We start from the raw sequence: 19979 nt of genomic DNA, 5'->3' as shown, positions 1-19979 counted from the left end.
GAAACTCAATCCCAAGACTCCAGGATCACAACCTGAGCCAAAGCAGACGCTCAACTGCTGACCCACCCAGGCATCCCTGACTTCTGTCTTTATGCTTTTTTTCCCCAAACCCTGCTGTGTGAGGGCCAGGTAGAAGTGAACGTTAGTTCTGACTTCTTGTTCCTCAGGTGTTTGAATCAACTGAACTATAAGAGCAGAGGTACTAGAAAAGATTAAACAAAAAAGCAATAGTCATTTTATTTCAATTCATCAGATGCATTTTAGGTTTTCAGCCTTTCTGTGATCATCTTGATAAATAGCTACTGAAAGTATTATGCTTAAATGTTAAATGTATTTAATAATCCTTGACGGGTCACATGAATGGCTCAGTTGGTTAAGTGTCTGCTCAATCATGATCTCGTGTTGATCTCAGGATTTTGAGAACAGCCCCACCACACCCAGCTCTGTGCTGGGCATGGAGCCTACTTGAGATTCTCTGTCTCCCTCTGCCCCTCTCCACTGCTTGGTCTCTCAAAAAAAAAAAAAAAAAAAAAAAGATCCTTATCAGTGTTTTCTGTCTTCTCCCTCCAAGCCCAGCCACATGTGCATGTATGCAGGTGACATGTGACCATCAAAGCTGCTACCCATCCAGGCTTCCATGAATATGGTTTGTCAACCAAGTGTTGGCCCTAGTTTTACATCTGTCATCTGTGCCAAATGCACTAATTTTGGCCATATTCAGTTCTAGGGGAGGGGCCTTAGCATCAGACTCTGAATAATGGTACCCTGAAGGTGGGGGAAATTTATTTATTTGGTCCTAGCAATCAGCTCTGAGAGTTTTAAGGCTGCCCACACACTGGGGTGGGTGGGATGGTCTTCAATGCCAGAGGCCTCGGTAATCCCCTTGCCAAGTCTCTCTGCCGTTTGCAGTTTCCTAGTACTTAATGTCCTAAGATTGTGCTAGGTTCTGGAAGGAAAAGAACAAGCTGTGGCTTGCCTCCCTGGAGTCTAGTGGAGAAGACTGAAATCTCAACTACCAGCCTCAATTTAGAAACAAATGCTTAGAGGCAGATAGACATGGGTGGGGAGCACAGAAAAGGGAGTAGTCAACGGAGTCCATTCCTAAGGAGTTTAGGAATGCTTCGCAGAAGAGATGGTAGTTGAGGCAAGCCTTGAAGAATGAGGAATTCGTAAACAAGGATTGACAAATGTTGCAAGTTGCAGGAAGTGCCTCAGAGGCATGACACTGGCACAGTTCGGTAAATATAAGTCATTTGGTATGACTAGGGTAGAGAGTGTGAGATTGGCAATAGCAGATGAGATGAGACAGAAAGGCAGAGGTCATAACTAGAAAGCCTTGGTATCCTAAGCCCAGATAGTTTGGACTGAATCCATTTTTGTCTTTTTTTTTTTTTTTTTTTTTAAGATTTTATTTATTCATGAGAAAGGCAGAGACATAGGCAGAGAAGTAGGCTCCCTAGGGGGAGCCTGATGCGGGACTCAATCCCAGGACCCCAGGATCACAACCTGAACCAAAGGCAGATGCTCAACCACTGAGCCACCCAGGTGTCCCCCATTTTTGTCCTCATTTTTTTTTTTTTTTGGAGTTGTGTCTTATTTATGGAAGCTCGTTATATTTGATGGTGCTAATCCTTTGTTGTATATTGTGGGGGGTTTTCCCCAGTCTATTGCTTTCCTTTTAACTTTGTTTATAGTGTCTGTACATTTTTGCCTAGCCAGATCTGTTACCTTGCTTCTTAATGTCCTTTTCCCAAAATTATAAAAATTAGACAGTAGGTAGGTAGTTAACAAGGTTGTTCAGAATTGAGGCACGATATGCTTGTGATAAAGAAGCATGAGCAAAGCAGGATATTCAGTAAAATGAAATTTCCTTCCCATCTTAGACCTTTAGTCTTACAATTTAAGAGGTAACCATTGGTACTCTATTGGTCCAGGTATTCCCTGCATATATTATGATTTTCTGCACATATATCATCAAATGTATCCGTTTTTGGTTATTGTTGACATAAAGGCACAGGATAAATACTACATTTTGCTACACTGGACTACATTTAACAACGCCCTTTTCTTTCTGGACATAGAGACCCACCAAATTCTTTTTAATGGCTTTTAATTGTGTGATGTTACTGTCTAGTTCACCTTTCCGCTACTGATAGAAAAGTACCTTGTTTAAAGCTTTTTGCTGTTAAAAAGAATGCTGTGTGAAGGAATATTACTGTGTAAATTCTGGAGCTCTCATGTACGAGAATGTTTATGTTATATCCCTAAAACCTGCATCAAAGCCGATGAGCATTTAACATTTTAATTGTCCTCAGAAGAATTGCATTGCTTTATACTTTCAGCAGTAATGGTCATGAGATTTTGTTTCCCCACATTTGCTAATGTTGTAATTTATCACACTGTTTTTTAGAGAATGAGAGTGCGAGGGCGGGCGTGTCAGGGTGGGGGGGGCGGGTGCAGGGGGGAGAAAGAGAATCTTCAGCAGGCTCAGTGCAGAGCTCCACAGGGCTTGCTCTCAGGACCCTGAGATCATAATCTGAGTTGAAACTGAGCATTGGAGGTTTAATCCACTGAGCCACCCAGGCGCCCCCCTTATCAGACTTTTTCTTTGGCAGATTAAATTAGGACTTTGGAAACTTTCTGTAAATGGCCAGATAGTAAGTATTTTAGGCTTTGTGGGCCACACTGTCTCTGTTCTAGCTATTCGGTTCTGTTGTAGAGGAAAAGGTGCCATAAATGGTACATAAACGAGCATGGCTGTTGTTTACTTTATGGACCTTAAAACTTGAATTTCATATGATTTTCGCAGATCATAAAAGAGTAATCTTATTTTTTTCAACCATACTATTTTGATTGAAAACAAAAACATTGTTAGCATGCTGGCTGTCTAAAAACAGGCACAGTGGACCAGAGTTAGTTCACTGACCGTAGTTTGCCAACCCAATCTAAGCCAAAAATATCGAATTGTTATTTAGTAATGAGTTATTAAACATTTTTCATATATTTGCTGACTAGTGATGTGTATTTTTTTCTGTGAGCTGTTCTAGTTTTTGTTTTTTGTTTTCTTAGTGTGTGGCTCTCTAGTAAAAGAAAAAAAAACACTTACTCTTTTTTTTTAATGATTTTATTTATTCATGATAGAGAGAGAGAGAGAGAGGCAGAAACAGGCAGAGGGAGAAGCAGGTTCCATGCAGGGAGCCCAACGTGAGACTCAATCTGGGGACTCCAGGATCACACCCTGGGCTGAAGGCGGCGCTAAACTGCTGAGCTACCAGGGATCCCCTGTTATTATTTTCATCGAGTACTTTTATAGTTTTATTTCTTAGGCTTCTATTTTTGTTGCCTTTAGAATTTATTTTTGTGTGATGTTGCAAATTAGAGCTCTTTCTGGGGCACCTGGGTGGCTCAGTGGTTGAACGTCTGCCTTTTGCTCAGGTCATGATCCTGGGGTTCTGGGATCTAGTCCTGTATCAGACTCCTCGCAGGGCAGGGAGCCTGCTTCTCCCTCTGCTTGTGTCTCTGCCTCTCTGTTTGTGTTTCTCATGAATAAATAGATAAAATCTTTAGGAAAAAAATTAGAGCTCTTTCTGAATTAATTTTTCTAAAAAAACTCCTTACCTTCAATGTTGTTTATTCATGTAATGTGTCCTTCCTCTCATTGCTTTGAAATGCCACCTTTACCATGTACTGAATTTCCATATTTGGGACACATTCTAAGTTTTCTAGTCTGTTCCATAGATTTGTTTTTCTCTCTCAGTGCCAAATTGTATTAATCACTGTAGATTTACATATATTTTGATATTTGGTAGTGTAAGTCTGGTCATTATTACTCTTAAGATGTACTTTTTAGATAAATCTAGAATTAGCTTTATAATTTTTTAAAATTTACTTGGGATTTTTGTTACGATTGCACTGAATCACAGGTAAATTTTGGAGGAATTGAAAGCTTTAAAATATTTACTCTTCAACCCAACCAAGAATGTTGTATGTCCCTTCATTTAATTCAGTTTTTTGGTTGAAGCATAATTAGTAAACAACATCCTATTAGTTTCAGATGTATATCAGTGATGGTACTTTTATATTTGTTTGTAGATACTTAGGTTGCTTCCATATTTTAGGTATAATATAATGGTGCCACTGCACCATTGACTGTAGGGGTGCATATGTCTATTTAGATTGGTGTTTTTGTTTAAGTACCTAGAAATGGAATTGCAGGATTGTAGGATAGTTCCATTTTTAGCTTTCGTTTTCTTTTTCCTCTCTCCCTCCCTCCTTCCCTTCCTTCCCCCTAGATCATTTATTTCCATTTGATCTTTATTATTTCCCTCCTTCTACTAACTTTGGGCTTTTTTTCTGGTTGTTCTTTTACTAGTTCCTTTAGGTATGAAGTTAGGTTATTTATTTGAAATTTTTGTTTCTTGCTTATTGCTATAAACCTTTCTCTTAAAAGTGCTTTTACTGTGTCCTGTAGATTTTGGAAAGTCTTGTTTCCATTTTCATTTGTCTTAAGGTGATTTTTGATTTTTTTTTTTTAATTTTTTAATTTTTTTTTTTTTTTTGGCCCATTGGTTTCTTAGTCTCCATGTATTGTGGGTTTTGTTTTTTGGTTTTTTTTTTTTTTTTTTTTTTTCCTCTCAGTTTTACTTTTGTAATTGATTTCTAGCTTCATGCTGTTGTGCTTGGAAGAGATGCTTGATATGATATGTGTTCTTAAATTATTGAGACTTGTTTTGTAGCCTAAAGTGATCCTGGAGAATGTTCAGTGTGCACTTGAAAAGAATGTGTACTTTGTAGTTTGGAGATGAAATGTTCTGTGTAAATTTTTTTTTTTTTTTCTGTGTAAATCTAATTAAGTCTATCTGGTTTGATCTTTTAAGGACAGTATTTCCTTGTTGACTTTTTTTGTTGATAATCTGTCCATTAATGTAAGTGGAATATTAAAGTCTCCTATTATTACAGTATTACTGTCAATTTCCCTCTTTATGTCTGCTTATAGTTGTTTTATATATTTAAGTACTCCTGGTTAGGTATGTTCTATTTTTTTCTTGGATTGACCCTTTAATCATTATGTAACATTTGTCTTTTGTTGCAGTCATTAAAAGTTTTGTCTGATGAGTATTGCTACTATAGCTTTTTGGTTCCATTTGCATGGAATATCTTTTCCATCTCTTCACTTTCAGTCTATATTTGTCTTTATATCTGAAGTGAGTCTCTTGTAGATAGAATATAGATGGGTCTTGTTTTTTTAATCCATTTAACCACCCTATGTGTTTTGATTGGAGCATTTAGGCCTATTAAAGTAATTATTGATACATACTCATTATCATTTTGCACATTGTTTTCTGGTTGTTAGTTTTTTTTTAATGTCAATATTTTAGAGCTGTATTCATTTATTTCTTTGTATTTCTATTAAGATTATTATAGGATATTTTATACTTTTTGTTATAATGAATGGGAACATTTTCATATGTATATTTAAATTAGGTAGCAATCTGAACAAAATGAATTGACACTAATTCAAGTGCTTTTTGACTCGAGCATATTATGTGCCTTAGGTTTTTATTAGCTACCATTTATTTAGTCTGGTGGCTTTGTGTTCATGTGAGAAATAATAATATATTTGCTGTTACTGACAAGATTAACATTATTCTAGAGACACCAGACAAAGCAATAAAACATGAGAGATAAATCAGGTATAAATACTGGAAAGAAAGAAATTAAACATTTTAAACAGTTAATATATTTGTCTATTTAGAAAATCTAAGACAAGCAACTAAGAACATATTGAACTGAGAAAGTTCTAGAAAGTAGCAAGAAAGAAGAAACTAAAACCTAGTAGTAAAAAAAATAAAAAATAAAAAAAAATAAAATAAAATAAAACCTAGTAGTTTTCTATTCATACTTAATTCTCTACCATACCTTGCCAATACCCAAGTCTAAACCTTACCATCTTTTAATCTTCTAGTAGGATTCCTCATTTTCATGGTTTGACTCAACAGTTCTTTCTCTACCTAGCAGGCAGAGGCATATTTCAAGTATATTTAGACTCCTAGACTTAAAACCATTCAGTTGTCTCTCAACATTTAGGTTTCTTCTTTCAACTCCCTAACTTCCTATTTTCTTAATAACATACCTATCATGATTTGCTAATATACAAATTTATGCGTGTTTCTTTAATGTCTACCTCCAGAATTTATGTTCTTTGAGGTCAGGGAAAATGACCCTTTTGTTACTACCATATATATGACATTTAGTACATAATAGGTACTTAGTAAATACTTGCTCAATATATAGATTTGTCAAATCTACTTTTTAAAAAATACACTTTTTAGGACCGTTTTGAGAAGATACTACAGAGTTCCCATATACCTACACCCCACATTCCCTATTATTAATAGCATATTTGTTAGAACTAATGAGTCAGTATTGGTACATTAATTAAAGTCCATATTTTATCCAGATTTTCTGAGTTTCTAAACTGATACTGTTTTTCTATTCCAGGATCTTACCTAGGATCCCAGATTACATTTAGTTGTCGTATCTCCTTATGTTTCTCTTGGCTATGACTATTTCTCAGATTTGCCTTGTTTTTGATGACTCTGGTAATTTGGGGGGAATACCAACCAAGTGTTTTGTAGAATGTTCTTCTGTTAGAATTTGTCTAGTGTTTTCCTTATGGTCAGACTGGAGTTACAGAATTTTAGAAGGAGGGCCACAGAGGTAAAGTGCCATTTTCATGACATAATACTAAAGTCACATATATGAACATGGTATTCTTGATTTTGACCTTGATCATCTGACTTGAGGTATTCACGCAGATGTGTTATTCCTTTTTCTCCCTTCCTATACTCTTTGAAGGGAAGTCGCTGTGTACAGTTTGTACTTAGGTTTGAGGAGTTGTACTTTTCCTCCTTGAAGGTGGAATATCTACATAAATTTGGGAATTCTGCATGGGAGATTTGACTTTTTTCCCCTATTTAATTCACTTATTTATATCAGTATAGACTCAGGGATATGCATTTCTCATTTTGGGTTATAATACAATATTTTATTAATTTTTTTTCTCAAAGTGTTGCACTTTGAGCCATTAGGAGGTCTTTCATTTAGCTCCTTTCTTTCACCTAGCCCATCGATGTGGGCTTCTGCTTATTGGCTTTTTGGCTTTTGTTTGTAATGTTATTTTCTAGCACTATAAGATCTCTTGTATCATATTGTATATTTCATGCTCAGTACTAAAATCTGTCATTTCTCCAGAAAGCCCTGGTTCCTTTTACTGGATATTGGTATTAGAAATCAATATCTGGATGCTAGATATGCTTGTTGCTACTGGGGTGAGATCTTTTATTTGATTATAATTTTCTTTGCCCTCTTTTTATATTTAATTTGTTATTTTCTAATTTCTTAAGCTAAATGCTCAAATTCAGCCTATTTTCTGTGCTCCTACTTGTGTTTTTGTTTTTGTTTTTCCAGAAATAGATCAAGTGTATGCTTTTTTTTCCATGAGCTCTCTTTTGGCTGAATTTTACAGGTTTTAATACAGAGGTATATTGTCCATTTCTAAAGAGTGTTTTTGCACTTTTGGGAGTGCAAAAGAGTGTTTTTTTTTGTTTTTTTCCTTTTGGAAACACTGTTTAGAACAATATTTTTGAATTTGTAAGTGGATAGATCATGTTCTGAGCCAAAATGAAGAGTCTGACATTTAATTAACTGATCCACCCAGGTGCCCCAACAAGTGGGATTTATTCCAGGTATACAAAGCTAGTTCAGCATTCAAAAATCAATTAATGTAATCCCATCCCATCCACAAGGTACAGAAAAAAAGTTATATAATCAATGATTGTAGCAATAGATGCAGGAAAAGCATGTGACAAAATCCAATACCCATTCCTGCAAACAAGGAATAGAGAGGGACTTTCTCAATCTGATAAAGAACATCTGCAAAAAATCTACAGCTAACTCATACTTAATGGGGAGGAACTAGATCTTTTCCAACTAATATCAGGAACAAGGCAGGGATGTTCACTCTTACCACGTCTATTCAAGATTTTACTGGAAGCCCTATAGTATAATAAAAGGAAATAAAAGATAAATTGGAAAAGAAGAAATAAAATTTTTTGTTTGTAGATGTAGTAATTGTTGAAAAATCTCAAGGAATCAACAAAGAAACTCCTGGACTTAATAAATGATAATAACAGTTATTGGATACAAAGTTAATTTTCAAGAGTCATTTGCTTTCTTATATATGAGGAATGAACAATTGAAGTTTGAAATTAAAATACAATACCATTTACATTAGCACTAAAAAAGAAATGCTTACATATAAATTTAACAAATATATATAGGATCTATATTAGGAAAACTACAGAACATTGACGAAAGATGCCAGTAGATAGTCCATGCACTACAAGAAAACTCACTACAGTCAAGATTTAAGTTCTTCCCAATTTGATCTAGATCCAGTCCAATACCAACCAAAATCCCAGAAAATTATTCTATGGGATGTTGGCAAACTGATTCTGGAGTTTATATTGGAGAGGTTAGAGACCCAAAATAGCCTACATAATATTGAAGAACAAAGTTGAAAGACTAACATTAACATTAAGACTTCAAAACCTCTGTAAAGCTATAGTTAATCAAGGCACTGTGGCATTGGTGAAAGAATAGACACAGATCAATGGGAAAGAATAGAAAGCCCAGAAATGGACACCTAGAAATACAGTCAACTGATCTTTGAGAAACTAGCAAAGACAGTTTGGTGGAGAAAGGATAGTTTTTTGTTTTTGTTTTTTTGTTTTCAAGAAATGGTGCTGGAACAATTGGACCTAAACATGCAAAATAAGGAAAGAAAAATCTAGACACAGACCTAACATCTTTTACAAAAATGAACCTGAAATGGATCCAGAGATTAAATGTAAAATGCAAAAGTGTAAAACTTCCAAAGATAACAAGAGAAATCAGGTGAGCTTGGGTTCAGTGATGATTTCTTAGATACACCACCAGAATTATAAAGAGAGAAAAAATTGACAAGTTGTACTTCATTAAAATTAAAAACTTGTGCAGTGAGAAAGACACTGTTAAGAGAACAAAAAGACAAGAAACTGCAAGGAAATATCTGTAAAAGATGTATCTGATAAGGGTCTGTTATCCAAAATAAATGATACAAAATATACAAATAAACTCGACAGTAAGAAAATGAGTAATCCAGTTTTTAAATGGGCAGAAGATCTGAACAGTACCCCATAAAAGGAGATATATAGATGGAAAATAAGCATATGAATAGATGGTCTGCATCATATGTCCTCAGAGAACTGCAAATTAAAATGAGATACGGCTATACACTTACTAGAATGCCCAAAATCTAAACCACTGACAATACCAAATGGTGGTGAAGAATGTAGAGCAGCAGAAATTCTCATTCACTGCTGGTGGGAGTGCAAAATGGTACAGCCACCTTAGAAGAGAGCCTAGTGTTTTCTTCTAAAACTAAATATACTGCTACCAGACAATCCAGGAATTATGCTGCTTGGAACTTAGCCAAATGAGGTGTAAACTGATGTCCACACAAAAATATGCAACGAATGTTTGTAACAGCATTATTCATAACCGCCCAGACTTGACAATATTTTTCAGTAGGTGAATGGATAGACTGTGGTGCATATATACAATGAAATACTAGTTAGCAATAAACAAACATGAGCCATGGAACTACGAAAAGACACGGAAGAAACTTAAATGCATCTTGCTAAGTGAAAAGCCAGTATATGATTCCAACTATGTGACATTCTGGACGGGAGTACTGTGGAGATGATTTAAAAATTGGTGGTTGCCGGAGGTTTGAGGAGTGGGAGAGAAGGATGAATGGTGGATTTTTAGGGCAATGTAATCTCTAGGATACTGTAATGGTGGATACATGCCATTATATATCTGTCAAAACCCATAGAATATACAACACAAAGCATGAACCCTAATGTAAACTATGGACTGAAGTTGTACTGATACCGGCTCATCACTTACAGCAGATGTCCCACATTAGTGCAAGATGTTAGTAATCAGGAAAATCCGGGATGGGAACTGAATGGGGTGGGGGTATATGGAAACTACTTTCCAATGAATTTTTCCACAAATCTAAAACTGCTAGAAAAACAAGCCTGTATGATAACGACAAATAGGCCTCAAAGAATAAGTATAAAGTGTAAAAGTGTCAATAAAACACATCAGTTAACCATATTTATTTTAGTATCTATTGAGAAATATAAAAGCTTCCCAGCAACACAAAATAATTTTTTAGCTTTGAGACATTAAAACTGTACAAATATATATAACCATTACCATCAACATAAATTACTCTTCAGATTTTAACATTTTTCAACAAGGTGAGCTGAATCTTCTGTACAAAAATACCATATTACTATCATTTTATGATGTCTTTGTATAATGTTCACAAGTTGATACCAATTACATTAGCATTTGTTACAAAGTCAGAAAATACATAAAAATAGCAGTTGTGATAACATTATTCTTTAAAAAGAATATACAGTACTAATGTTCAGTCCATAAAATGGTAGGTTTAAATAAGAGTAGTCCCAAGTTCAAAATGTCTATTTTAAGTACAACTTTAGAAATTAAAGGAAAAAAATTGTACTAAGTGAAATCATTGCTTATAGCAGCTGAATGCAATTGCTTTTCAGAGTAAATGTCAAGGTCAATGATCAGCAGCAAGAGTTTGCTTTGGGGGACAAGTGGCACACCTCATTTTTGTGTATAGTAGGAACATGGAAAGAAAGTATTTTGAAAGTCTGATGAACACATCACAGTTTCAAGAACTTTCCTAATGATGTGAAGGTGAGAGAACCTTGACTTGGTTGATTTGGGAGTCTTGAAGCTGTTGGGTTTGATAGTCACCACGAATTCATGGGAGATGTGTTGATCAAAATCAAAACAAGTAGACTCCACTAAAATTGGGTGACATAATTTTGAGATCTTTATGTTAAATTTATTCCTAAGAAAAATACGCTGCTCACGATGGAATTACTATCACTTCCATAATTTCAAAGTAGAAAAAAAGATAAATGAACATTTTTTGTTATTGCCAAACTCGTAGGGTAGAGCCTTAGCCAAATAAGAACCATAACTGACAGCCCACAGAGGTCTACCTCATTGCTATAAAAAGACACATCTCTGAGGCCAATTGATGAAATATTAATTTAGGCAAATAACATGAAAACTAAAACACTCTAAACACTTCCTGAAGGCCTTTTTTAAAAAGATTCTTATCATACTTAGTAACTATTAATTTGTAGATCAAATACTTGATACTTTGGCAAATAGTTTATTCAATACTTTGTAAAGTCCTACCCATATATCAGCACTGTGGGCAACTGGTGCTAAGAAAATGCATTTCATTTCTAGGAAAGAAAGAAAATAGATGGTTTTTGCTTTTCCAAGTACCCACTACATTTTTCTTCTAGAACTCATTGGAAATAGACATCTGTAGACATTTCCCAGGGACAGGGGACTTGCATGGACTCTATGGAGCAATGCTGTGGGGCTTCACATCAGACTCCTATTGGTGGCTGCCAGACTCCTACCGGTGGCCGCCGTACTTGGCCACCCAGTCTGTCCTCCCATGCACTGAGGGAACTGGCTGTGCACGGTTCACAATATTGAGATTCTTGGCCGTAGGATTGTAAGTAGGTCCTGAAAACTGCCCCCGACTGGGTTTTGTGTTCCAGGTATATTCTGGAAGAAATGAGAATTGGAAGTTAGAATTTTATGCATTTGATTATCAAATTTAAAGCAATTTATCTTTTTATTTTATTTTTTTTAAGATTCTATTTATTTATTCATGAGAGACAGAAGAAAGAGAGAGAGAGGCAGAGACACAGGCAGAGGGAGAAGCAGGCTCCATGCAGGGAGCCCGACGTGAGACTCAATCCCGGGACTCCAGGATCATGCCCTGGGCTGAAGGTGGCACTACACCACTAAGCCACCCGGGCTTCCCTATCTTTTTATTTTATGGGGAAGTTTAGAGTTTAAAAGATTTGTTCAGTGGTCTCTAGGTTGTTTTTTTTTTTTTAAACTAAAACTAAAAATTCTAACAGTGTTATGTTGATACAGAATTCTCAGTAGCTTTAAGAGCCAATATTTCTGGTTTACAGTTCTGATACTATTTCTTTATTGGGTTCCCTCAAATGCTCTAACACATTTAGGTAGGCAACATCAGCTACGATGACAAAAATTTCTTGGTTCACGTTCAACAGGCAATACTCCCAGTGTTGGTGACTTTGTAAAATCACACAGTGGTTATATCTGAATAATATTTAAGCATAATACCCATTACAGAAAATTTATTTGTAATTGTGAATCCTACCAATTTCTGGCTTCAGGGAGCCACACGGAGGGCGTTCCATAATAGATTTCTTTTAAACATGAAAATGGGGTTTTAAAGGCAAGAAACTGCATTTTTTTTTTAAGCTGGGAAAATAATGGGTGATAACAGAATTCCTTTAAAAGGTGAGTCATTCCTAAGATCCCAAACATTTCATCATAAGGTTTGGGGTTTTTTTTTGTTTTTTTTTGTTTTTTTTTCATATATTTGGCTGATCAGATATTTGTGAAATTTTATTTTGTTAAACATTTGTTATCTGAACAATTTACAAGCTAAAATTGGTTAAACATCTCAAATGACAAAGCAGTAAATCATTTTATAGAACTTCAGTCTTTCCTCTAATCCTTCCCTCACCTGCTCCTCACTGCACATTTACAGCTGATGATCATAGGTATTCTATCTGAAGAGGATGTCTGGCCTTTCCATTTGGGATTTAAGTATCTTTTCACACTGTGGTGGTCATCACTCTTGGATTAAACTCTTGTCAATTTTGAAATGAGTCTAACCATTTTGTACACCTAACACTATAGCATGTTTATTTGGGTGGTTTCCCTGTTTGTGTGTTTTAATACTTTCTCTGTAAAGCTCAGAGTGCAGGGGAAGTCATGGGAGCAGTGTGGGCCAGTGAGCAGCGGACTTCGGCTTAACAGAAACATAGCATTGAGTGAGGAACTGCCCTGGTGATAATCACCCTGTCCTTATCTTCCACTCTTCCCAGGTTTAAAATTCTCCAGGTTAAAGCCAATAAAAAGCTACCTAACACAGCAGGGACAAAGTGTTTAGAAGAGCCAGTTAACCCTTAAGTGTTAAGGAAGAACTGGTAACCAAGTTTTCCAGGGACAGCCCTTTAGTTCTAACCCATGGGAGTGTAGACAAGCACCATCTGTTAAATTTGTGAACCCACACCTGATGTCTGCAGGCCAAAATGGTACCGTGTGTGGAGGAGAGAGCATGTGAGCCGGTGGGAGTTGAGGGAGAGGGCAGAGGCCATAAGACCAGGTGATTCACAGAACTCCCTCAGGTAACAACAGGGTGAGGCTCCTGGGGTGCACAATGAGGGATTTGGGGAGTAATGAGATCTTCTCTCCAGGTCATGAGATAGCTACGTCAAGTCCTGAATGCATCTGAGGGAAACCACATCCAGGCAAATATTTTTAAAACCTTTGAAGAGGAAATCATTTTGCCAAGGAGGGTGTAGTGTTGACATTTAGGATTCTTTTTTGAGAAATAATACTTTTAGAATCCAAGCACCCTTGGTGAAGAACTTAGTAACCAATAAAAGAGCTGAGATCTCGTGGCAGGGCAAGAAATACTTTTGTGTCTTAGCCAGACCTATACCTCCTGAGAGTGGGGGGTCTGTCCTCTAAGGTTTGCTGTGCATTTATTTTAAGAACCACATGTGTCCAAAGGGCATTTGACTTCTTGTAGAAAATGTTTGCTAAAGGAAAGATGTTTGCCCATAGTTAATTTAATCACTGCCACTACTATGTGACTTTCAGCAAGAAATAAAACCTTTGTAAAATACAGATCATAATAGTACCTTCGGTAGAAGAGCTAATATAGTGGGCTTAGAACAGGGCCCTCCCTGTCCTTGTAAAGGGTGGCTATCTGGGAAAGAAGTCCCTCTTCAAAGTCCTTGTTACCATCAGAGCACAGGGAGGAAGAGTTGATAGGAAGTCCTGGGATGAGAAATTACATGGGGAAGCTGGAAGAAATCAATTTGATTTTTCTTCTCAAAACATGAGGATAAGGACGAGGAGGAGCAGAGAGGGAGGCAGGCTGAGAGAAGGGGAAATAAGTTGAGTAAATTCGGTAATGACCTGGTTTTATTTTCTTGTGGGAAACTGCCACACAAGTGGGAGCACTGGAAGACACATCTCTTACAGAACAGTGTTTTCCTAAGGATTTGCATTGACCACTTGAGAATGATTAATATTTACTTCTTTTTTTACCTTTCCTCCTATCACCATCTGTAGGAAAATCTGATGAGCAGAGTAAATGAAAAGATGAAAAGTCATGAGAAACATTTACTTAAAAAAATGTAAACAGGACTATGCATGCTTATCTGATGGAATACTTGATAAGTAAAGGCCTTCAGTATCTTACAAAAATAGTTTAAAAAATACCCACTTTCACTTGAAGGAGCAGGTACTCAGATAACAAAATAATTTGAAACATGATTTTCTGCTTTTATTTTTAAAATTGCTACCACAACATGGCTGGTGACTCACCATAGGGCTGGCTTAAAATACCTGAGGCTTTAAAAAAAAAATCATTGTTGTACATCAAATGTTCACTTAATGTATTTTGTTTCAGCAGATGTAATGAAGTGATTCTTTTCACAAGTAAGGTCACTGAGTACTACCTACCATTTCTGTGTAAGGAATTGTAAATTATAGAAGCCCAGTGCTTTCTACAGTCTTAGCTCCAACAGTGTGAACTTGAAAGACTGGCATCTCTAATGAGAAGTTTTCAGATAAGATCCTGGCAAGGACCCGCTGCAGGATTACTTTTAGAGCCGACTTTTAAATTACAACTCCCACTTTGTATCTTTCCATACTTCTGATGATCTGCGTTAGCCTTTACGTTAGTGCTTTCGTGAGGACCTCTATTTTAGATTAGAATAATTTCGAGAACATTCATGGACAGATCTAGTAAAGCTCAATACAAAATCATGACCCTGATTTTCAAGAGCACACCCCTGAATGTGGCTGTCACGCCAGGCTCCTGCACAGTGAGCAACCTCGTGGGTCCTCCCTGGAGGGTGGAGGAAAAACCCTTCACCGTCTACTACTGTTGCAGAGCCAGGGCCCACCATTCAGCTCCGTACAACGGAACTGCAGAGGAACCGCCTGTGAAATGGTACGCAAACAGCATTTAACATTTATTAAATTTTCACTTGTGCTAGGTACTGGGTGGGAAGCTCTGAAGAAGGCCTCTTCTTTACATCTCGTTAGGAAGCACAGCCCGTTCTCTGGAATTACACAGACTGAGTTGCTCTCCCAGCCCCACCATTATTAGCTGTGTGACCCTAGATAAACTACCAGGGTCAGTTTTCTCATCTATAGAAGGTCTGCCTCTTTCGGTCTCGTGAAGATTAAATGGAATAATCCGAGTGCTTGGCAGAGAAGAACCACTTAATTAGAGGTAGCTCTTAGACCCTCAAACCACATCTTCAGAAGAAGAAAGGACATTTTGCCAAAACCAGAACTGTGTTAATAAGGCAAGACTAATTTAAAAGTCTTCGCTTGGGAAAAAAGTGATTGTACAGACCTAGAAAGAGCTCCGTTCTGATGAGAAATCTCAAAAACTATAAAGTTGTTCTTACCTGAGCTTGTTGCACCGAGAGGTGCTAAGTGTATCCTCTGGCCAGCTGACCCCACTTCTTTTTTGAGAAAGGAAGGAATATATCCTGACTGATTGTAAGTAGCATAACTTCCAAGATTTCCTGTGATGTATCATAAAGTTTCAGAGTCAGAAGGTGAATATTTTAAAGCACCCGAGAATAACTTGAATACCACAGCCCTGCTAATTCTAAATTGTTTTTTGAATATCGGCTCTGTTTCAAGCACTACACTGTGCCTTTACAGATAATCCTATTCAGTCCACATAACGACCCTTTTAGATGCCTATTTTATCCACACCTTGTGGCTCTTAGAACTTGCCTAAATTATCCCAGTGAGTGGCCCAGCCAGATTGTGAACCCAAGGCTACATTTGCCTTGAACATACCAGGTTTTTGTTATGTCTCCACCTTTACCTGAGAATATTTTGTGCCAGGAAACCCCCATCCCTGCTACGCTCTTTGTGCTTTTATTTTGCAAAATCACTATAGTAACTACACCTGTTCTCATAGGGTTGCTGTACAGATTGAATGAGATGTATGCAAAGCACTTAGCATAGAATCTGGTGTCCCAATAAGTGTTGGCTGTCATCATCCTCCTCCTCACTCTTAGTGAATGATCAACCTGGAGGCAGTAGGGGGATGGGCTGAAGGGTGAAAACCTCAAGGCAGAAGACAGGAGGTCACTGCTAGGAGGTCACCACAGGAGGTGGTCATAGAGGCAATGGAGAAGAGAACTGAGTGGGTGTATAGGGTAGGAGGGGTAGGGTAAGAGGAATATACACCCTTCAGTTTGTATCTTAGGTGACTAAGAGCAGTACAGGTTTGTTGGGAAGACACGCTGCCTGTGGATAACCAAGTTGTAGTGGTTGAGCCAGCCTGGAGATTTGGAAATACCAAGACAGGGTGTTAGGGGGCTGTGGGCTTAGAGAAGCCAGCCCCATAACTGGTGGAATAGGGGGATATGTGAAGATCCAGAACAGAGCTCCAGGGAACACCAGCATTTTGGAACAGGAAAGAAAAGGACCTCGTGGAGGAGAGGGGGTAGAGGGTAGATGATAGTAGGACCAAAGTCTGAATACCCAAGATAATACAGTGTGTGAAGAAAGAAAACCGAACGAGGCAGTGATCTGATGGGATCAGCAAGGCCCATGAGGTCTGGCCACTAGGATAATGTCAGGACATGGGAGGAGCCTTTTCAGTGGCCGGAGGCCAGCTGAGGACACGCTACAGTTTGTTGAGGAGTAAAGTGAAATAAGCAAATGAATATAACTTCAAGGAGTCTCACTGCAGGGAGGGACGTTTGTCAGCAAGGGGGTGGAACGGGGCTTTGATCACACCGGCGGTTTCAAAGAACTGCTTCTTGGCAGCTACGACTGAAGCCTTTCTCACAGGGTTCTGTGTTCACAGGTCTGGCCTCTGAACGCCTTGTCCCTGATGTCTGTCACTGCGCTATGCACAGGAGGCCCTCAGTGAGTGTGTGCTCTTGAACCGACAAATGTCAAACAGCATTATCACAGAAATAAGGTTTTTCACAGTGAACACGTAATCAGTTTGTACAGTTCTCAACACTGAATTTTGCATAAGCACGATTGCCTAATTTGACCTTTCCCTTCACCCCAAGTACCCATTTCTAAATCACTAATCAGCCCATTACTTCTAAAGATTTTTGGAAGGCAGTTCACAGCAGCGATCACATTCTGGCAGCTTCAGAGCATTGCTCTGGCTCTCCTCCTCCTCCTCCTCCTTAGGGCAGACACTTACTACATGCTTCCTGTGACAAAAATCCTAGGGATGATTATATAATGATACCCTGGTAAATATAATTTCCTCCATTGTATAGATGGGGAAACTGACTTAGCCTAACTCATCCATGATCACAAGGCTACTGACAGAATGGGCTATGTTGGATTCTAAAAGCCACGTGCTGAATGGCTAACAGGTGGCAGGCAAGAAGCTGCGAAGGAAAAATGCACAGGAAATTTATTATTTTGGCTTATTATTTTGGAAGTACCTTGTGAGCTGCAAATTTTGAGGCTGGAGCCAATATTAGCAGTGTTTAAACCAGCAACAGTGAACCCCTAGAAAATCCACCATTTCTATTACCTGGTTAACTTTTTAAAAGATGGTTAATGGGGAAGAAATGAGTATTAGAAATTTAAAAAGAGATTTTCTAGGAATGCTGATTATAAGATTAGAAAATATTCTTTTAATTCTTCTCGATTTGCTTCATTTATATAAATTATCATCATTAATTTAAGAAGAGGAGCCTAGAGCTTTTTGAGAGCAAGTTAAGTCTTAGAATCCTGACTACTGAAGAAAAGGTGCTCCTGATGATGCGGAATGCTTCTCTTTCTTCCAGTCCTGATCTGACTTCTAAAAGCCCGGGTGGCAGCGGTTTAGCGCCGCCTTTGGCCCAGGGCGTGATCCTGGAGACGGATCGAGTCCCATGTCAGGCTCCCTGCATGGAGCCTGCTTCTCCCTCTGCCTGTGTCTCTGCCTCTCTCTCTGTGTCTCTCAAATAAATAAATAAAAGTAGATGACCTTGGCCTTCATAGTGGCCTTGTATGACAGGTTTCAGGCCAAATGTGGAAAAGAAAATTAGACAAGCTATCCAAAGAACAAGTTGTACTCATCTAGAATGCCCAGAAATTACCTTGTGGGTCCTCTAATTTTTCAGGAAAACTTTCATTGCATGATAGTTTTTCAATTGGTTTAATTATGCTTTCCTCTGAAGAGAAGGCAAGTAGAAAGAAAGATGAATAAGAAGAATGTTTTAGGAAAAGCAGAGAAAAAATGGTTAGATGATTAATGAAAAAATCAGGAAGAACCCTTAACATGAGAAACTGTTCTCACATGTGGTCACAGCTTTCATTTGATGCCAGCCAATTATATATTCCCCCTCTACTCAAAGTTGTAGTATGATCATTTAAACTCATTTGTATTTAATCAGCTGGTTCAGTGAATATTATTTTAAAACAGTGGGGAAATAATTAATTACAGTGCTGTAGTGTTTGATACCTCAGCACTATTAAATGGGTAAATTGAGTCTTTAGAGCATCTGGAAAACTCACAATATCCAGAGTGTGTTAATGTCACATCACAGTACCCCAGTAGACTACTCACTTGCTATAACAGTGATCTCACATTTTTTTGATCCAATACTTTCTATCTATATTTTTAAAGAACTGTTTACTTCTTTACACACTTTAAACTGATACATAAAATTGTTCGTCGTGTTATAGTTCATAAAGTTGTCATTTGTGGCATATTGTGATTATAGACATTTACAAATAAAACTATTACATCTCATTTCTCTCCAAAATTTTATTTTGAGTCATGTCAACTCAACTCCCAAATTTTATCCAAATATAATTTTAGGCTTAAAAGTCTTTAAATTGACCACTCAAAAGTATGTATGAATTGAAACCTTTAAAATTTTTCTTGTAACAAGTATGTTAAAATACTTTTTTTCTGGATTAGGTTAGTTATAATTACAACAATTCATTGTATATAGTTAATCAAAAAAAGATGAATACTATAAATTTCGATTACTGAACATTAAAAGGCATTTTTGGGGGAGAAATTCATCTGAGAAAGATGGCACCTTTTTTCAAGCTGTCCATGAATCCACAAATGAGTATTGCTTATTCCTAAAATCAGGTTTCAGCACTAATTCTATTCCTTTTTCTCTTTTTCCTTTTTTGGAGATGTAAGCACCGAGAAACCTTGTTCAATGTAAACAGATAGTTGGGAATGAAAAGTGTTCTCTTACAACTTAGTCACAAAAGTCTTTGAACTCTATGCAGAGTACAGACCCAGAGTCACACAGTGATTTTGAAAATGAGCTTTCATTATCTGTCAGCTAACAATTCAATTAGGTTCTCCTTCAAGTTTTTAAAGGTTAAGAACTGGAAACCACGTGACCTAAATAGGATTTCTTCCCAGTTATCAGAGTTACTCACTTTCTCCACATTGCTGCCAACAAAGAGAACTGTCTCTTTGATTGGCTCCCACAGATATTTTTATAACTTTGGGGAAACAGGAAACACACCCTAGTAAACACAATTAGTCCCTTCTTTGGTAAAGTAGGAGGACAGAGACCTGTTGCTCACGGAATTCCATTTTAGGAAGAATCCATGTGGAAGTTGAGGTCTGGCAAATGATTCCCTTAAACCATCTGTGACCAAGAACCAGTTAGAAAACATTAATGGATCCCTCAAAGGTTTCTCAGTTGGAAGAAGGCAGC

General features: G+C 37.4%; 1 protein-coding gene across 7 annotated transcripts in view; it reads right to left on the bottom strand.

The window, feature by feature from the left end:
• Positions 1 to 10214: 10214 nt before the first annotated feature.
• The window catches only part of MAK (male germ cell associated kinase), a 56215-nt gene continuing 46450 nt past the window's right edge, over positions 10215 to 19979 (bottom strand). For 3 of the 7 annotated variants that reach the window (XM_077886373.1, XM_077886372.1, XM_077886374.1), the window contains exons 13-16: positions 18387 to 18461; positions 15717 to 15836; positions 14341 to 14370; positions 10215 to 11739 (exon numbers count right to left, since the gene is read on the bottom strand). In XM_077886373.1, coding sequence (XP_077742499.1) covers positions 11585 to 11739; positions 14341 to 14370; positions 15717 to 15836; positions 18387 to 18461 — 380 coding nt within the window. In that variant the 3' untranslated portion in view covers positions 10215 to 11584. Of the gene's footprint in view, positions 11740 to 14208; positions 14371 to 15716; positions 15837 to 18386; positions 18462 to 19979 lie in introns of all 7 variants that reach the window. The other 4 variants (XR_013373895.1, XM_077886375.1, XM_077886377.1 and 1 more) reach the window with 4 other exon arrangements.

This window comes from Canis aureus, chromosome 37 (assembly GCF_053574225.1).
Source record: "Canis aureus isolate CA01 chromosome 37, VMU_Caureus_v.1.0, whole genome shotgun sequence".
In the NCBI taxonomy this organism is placed as follows: Eukaryota; Metazoa; Chordata; class Mammalia; order Carnivora; family Canidae; genus Canis; species Canis aureus.
Note: the sequence above shows the minus strand (reverse complement) of the source record. Positions and strands in the feature narration are given on the sequence as shown.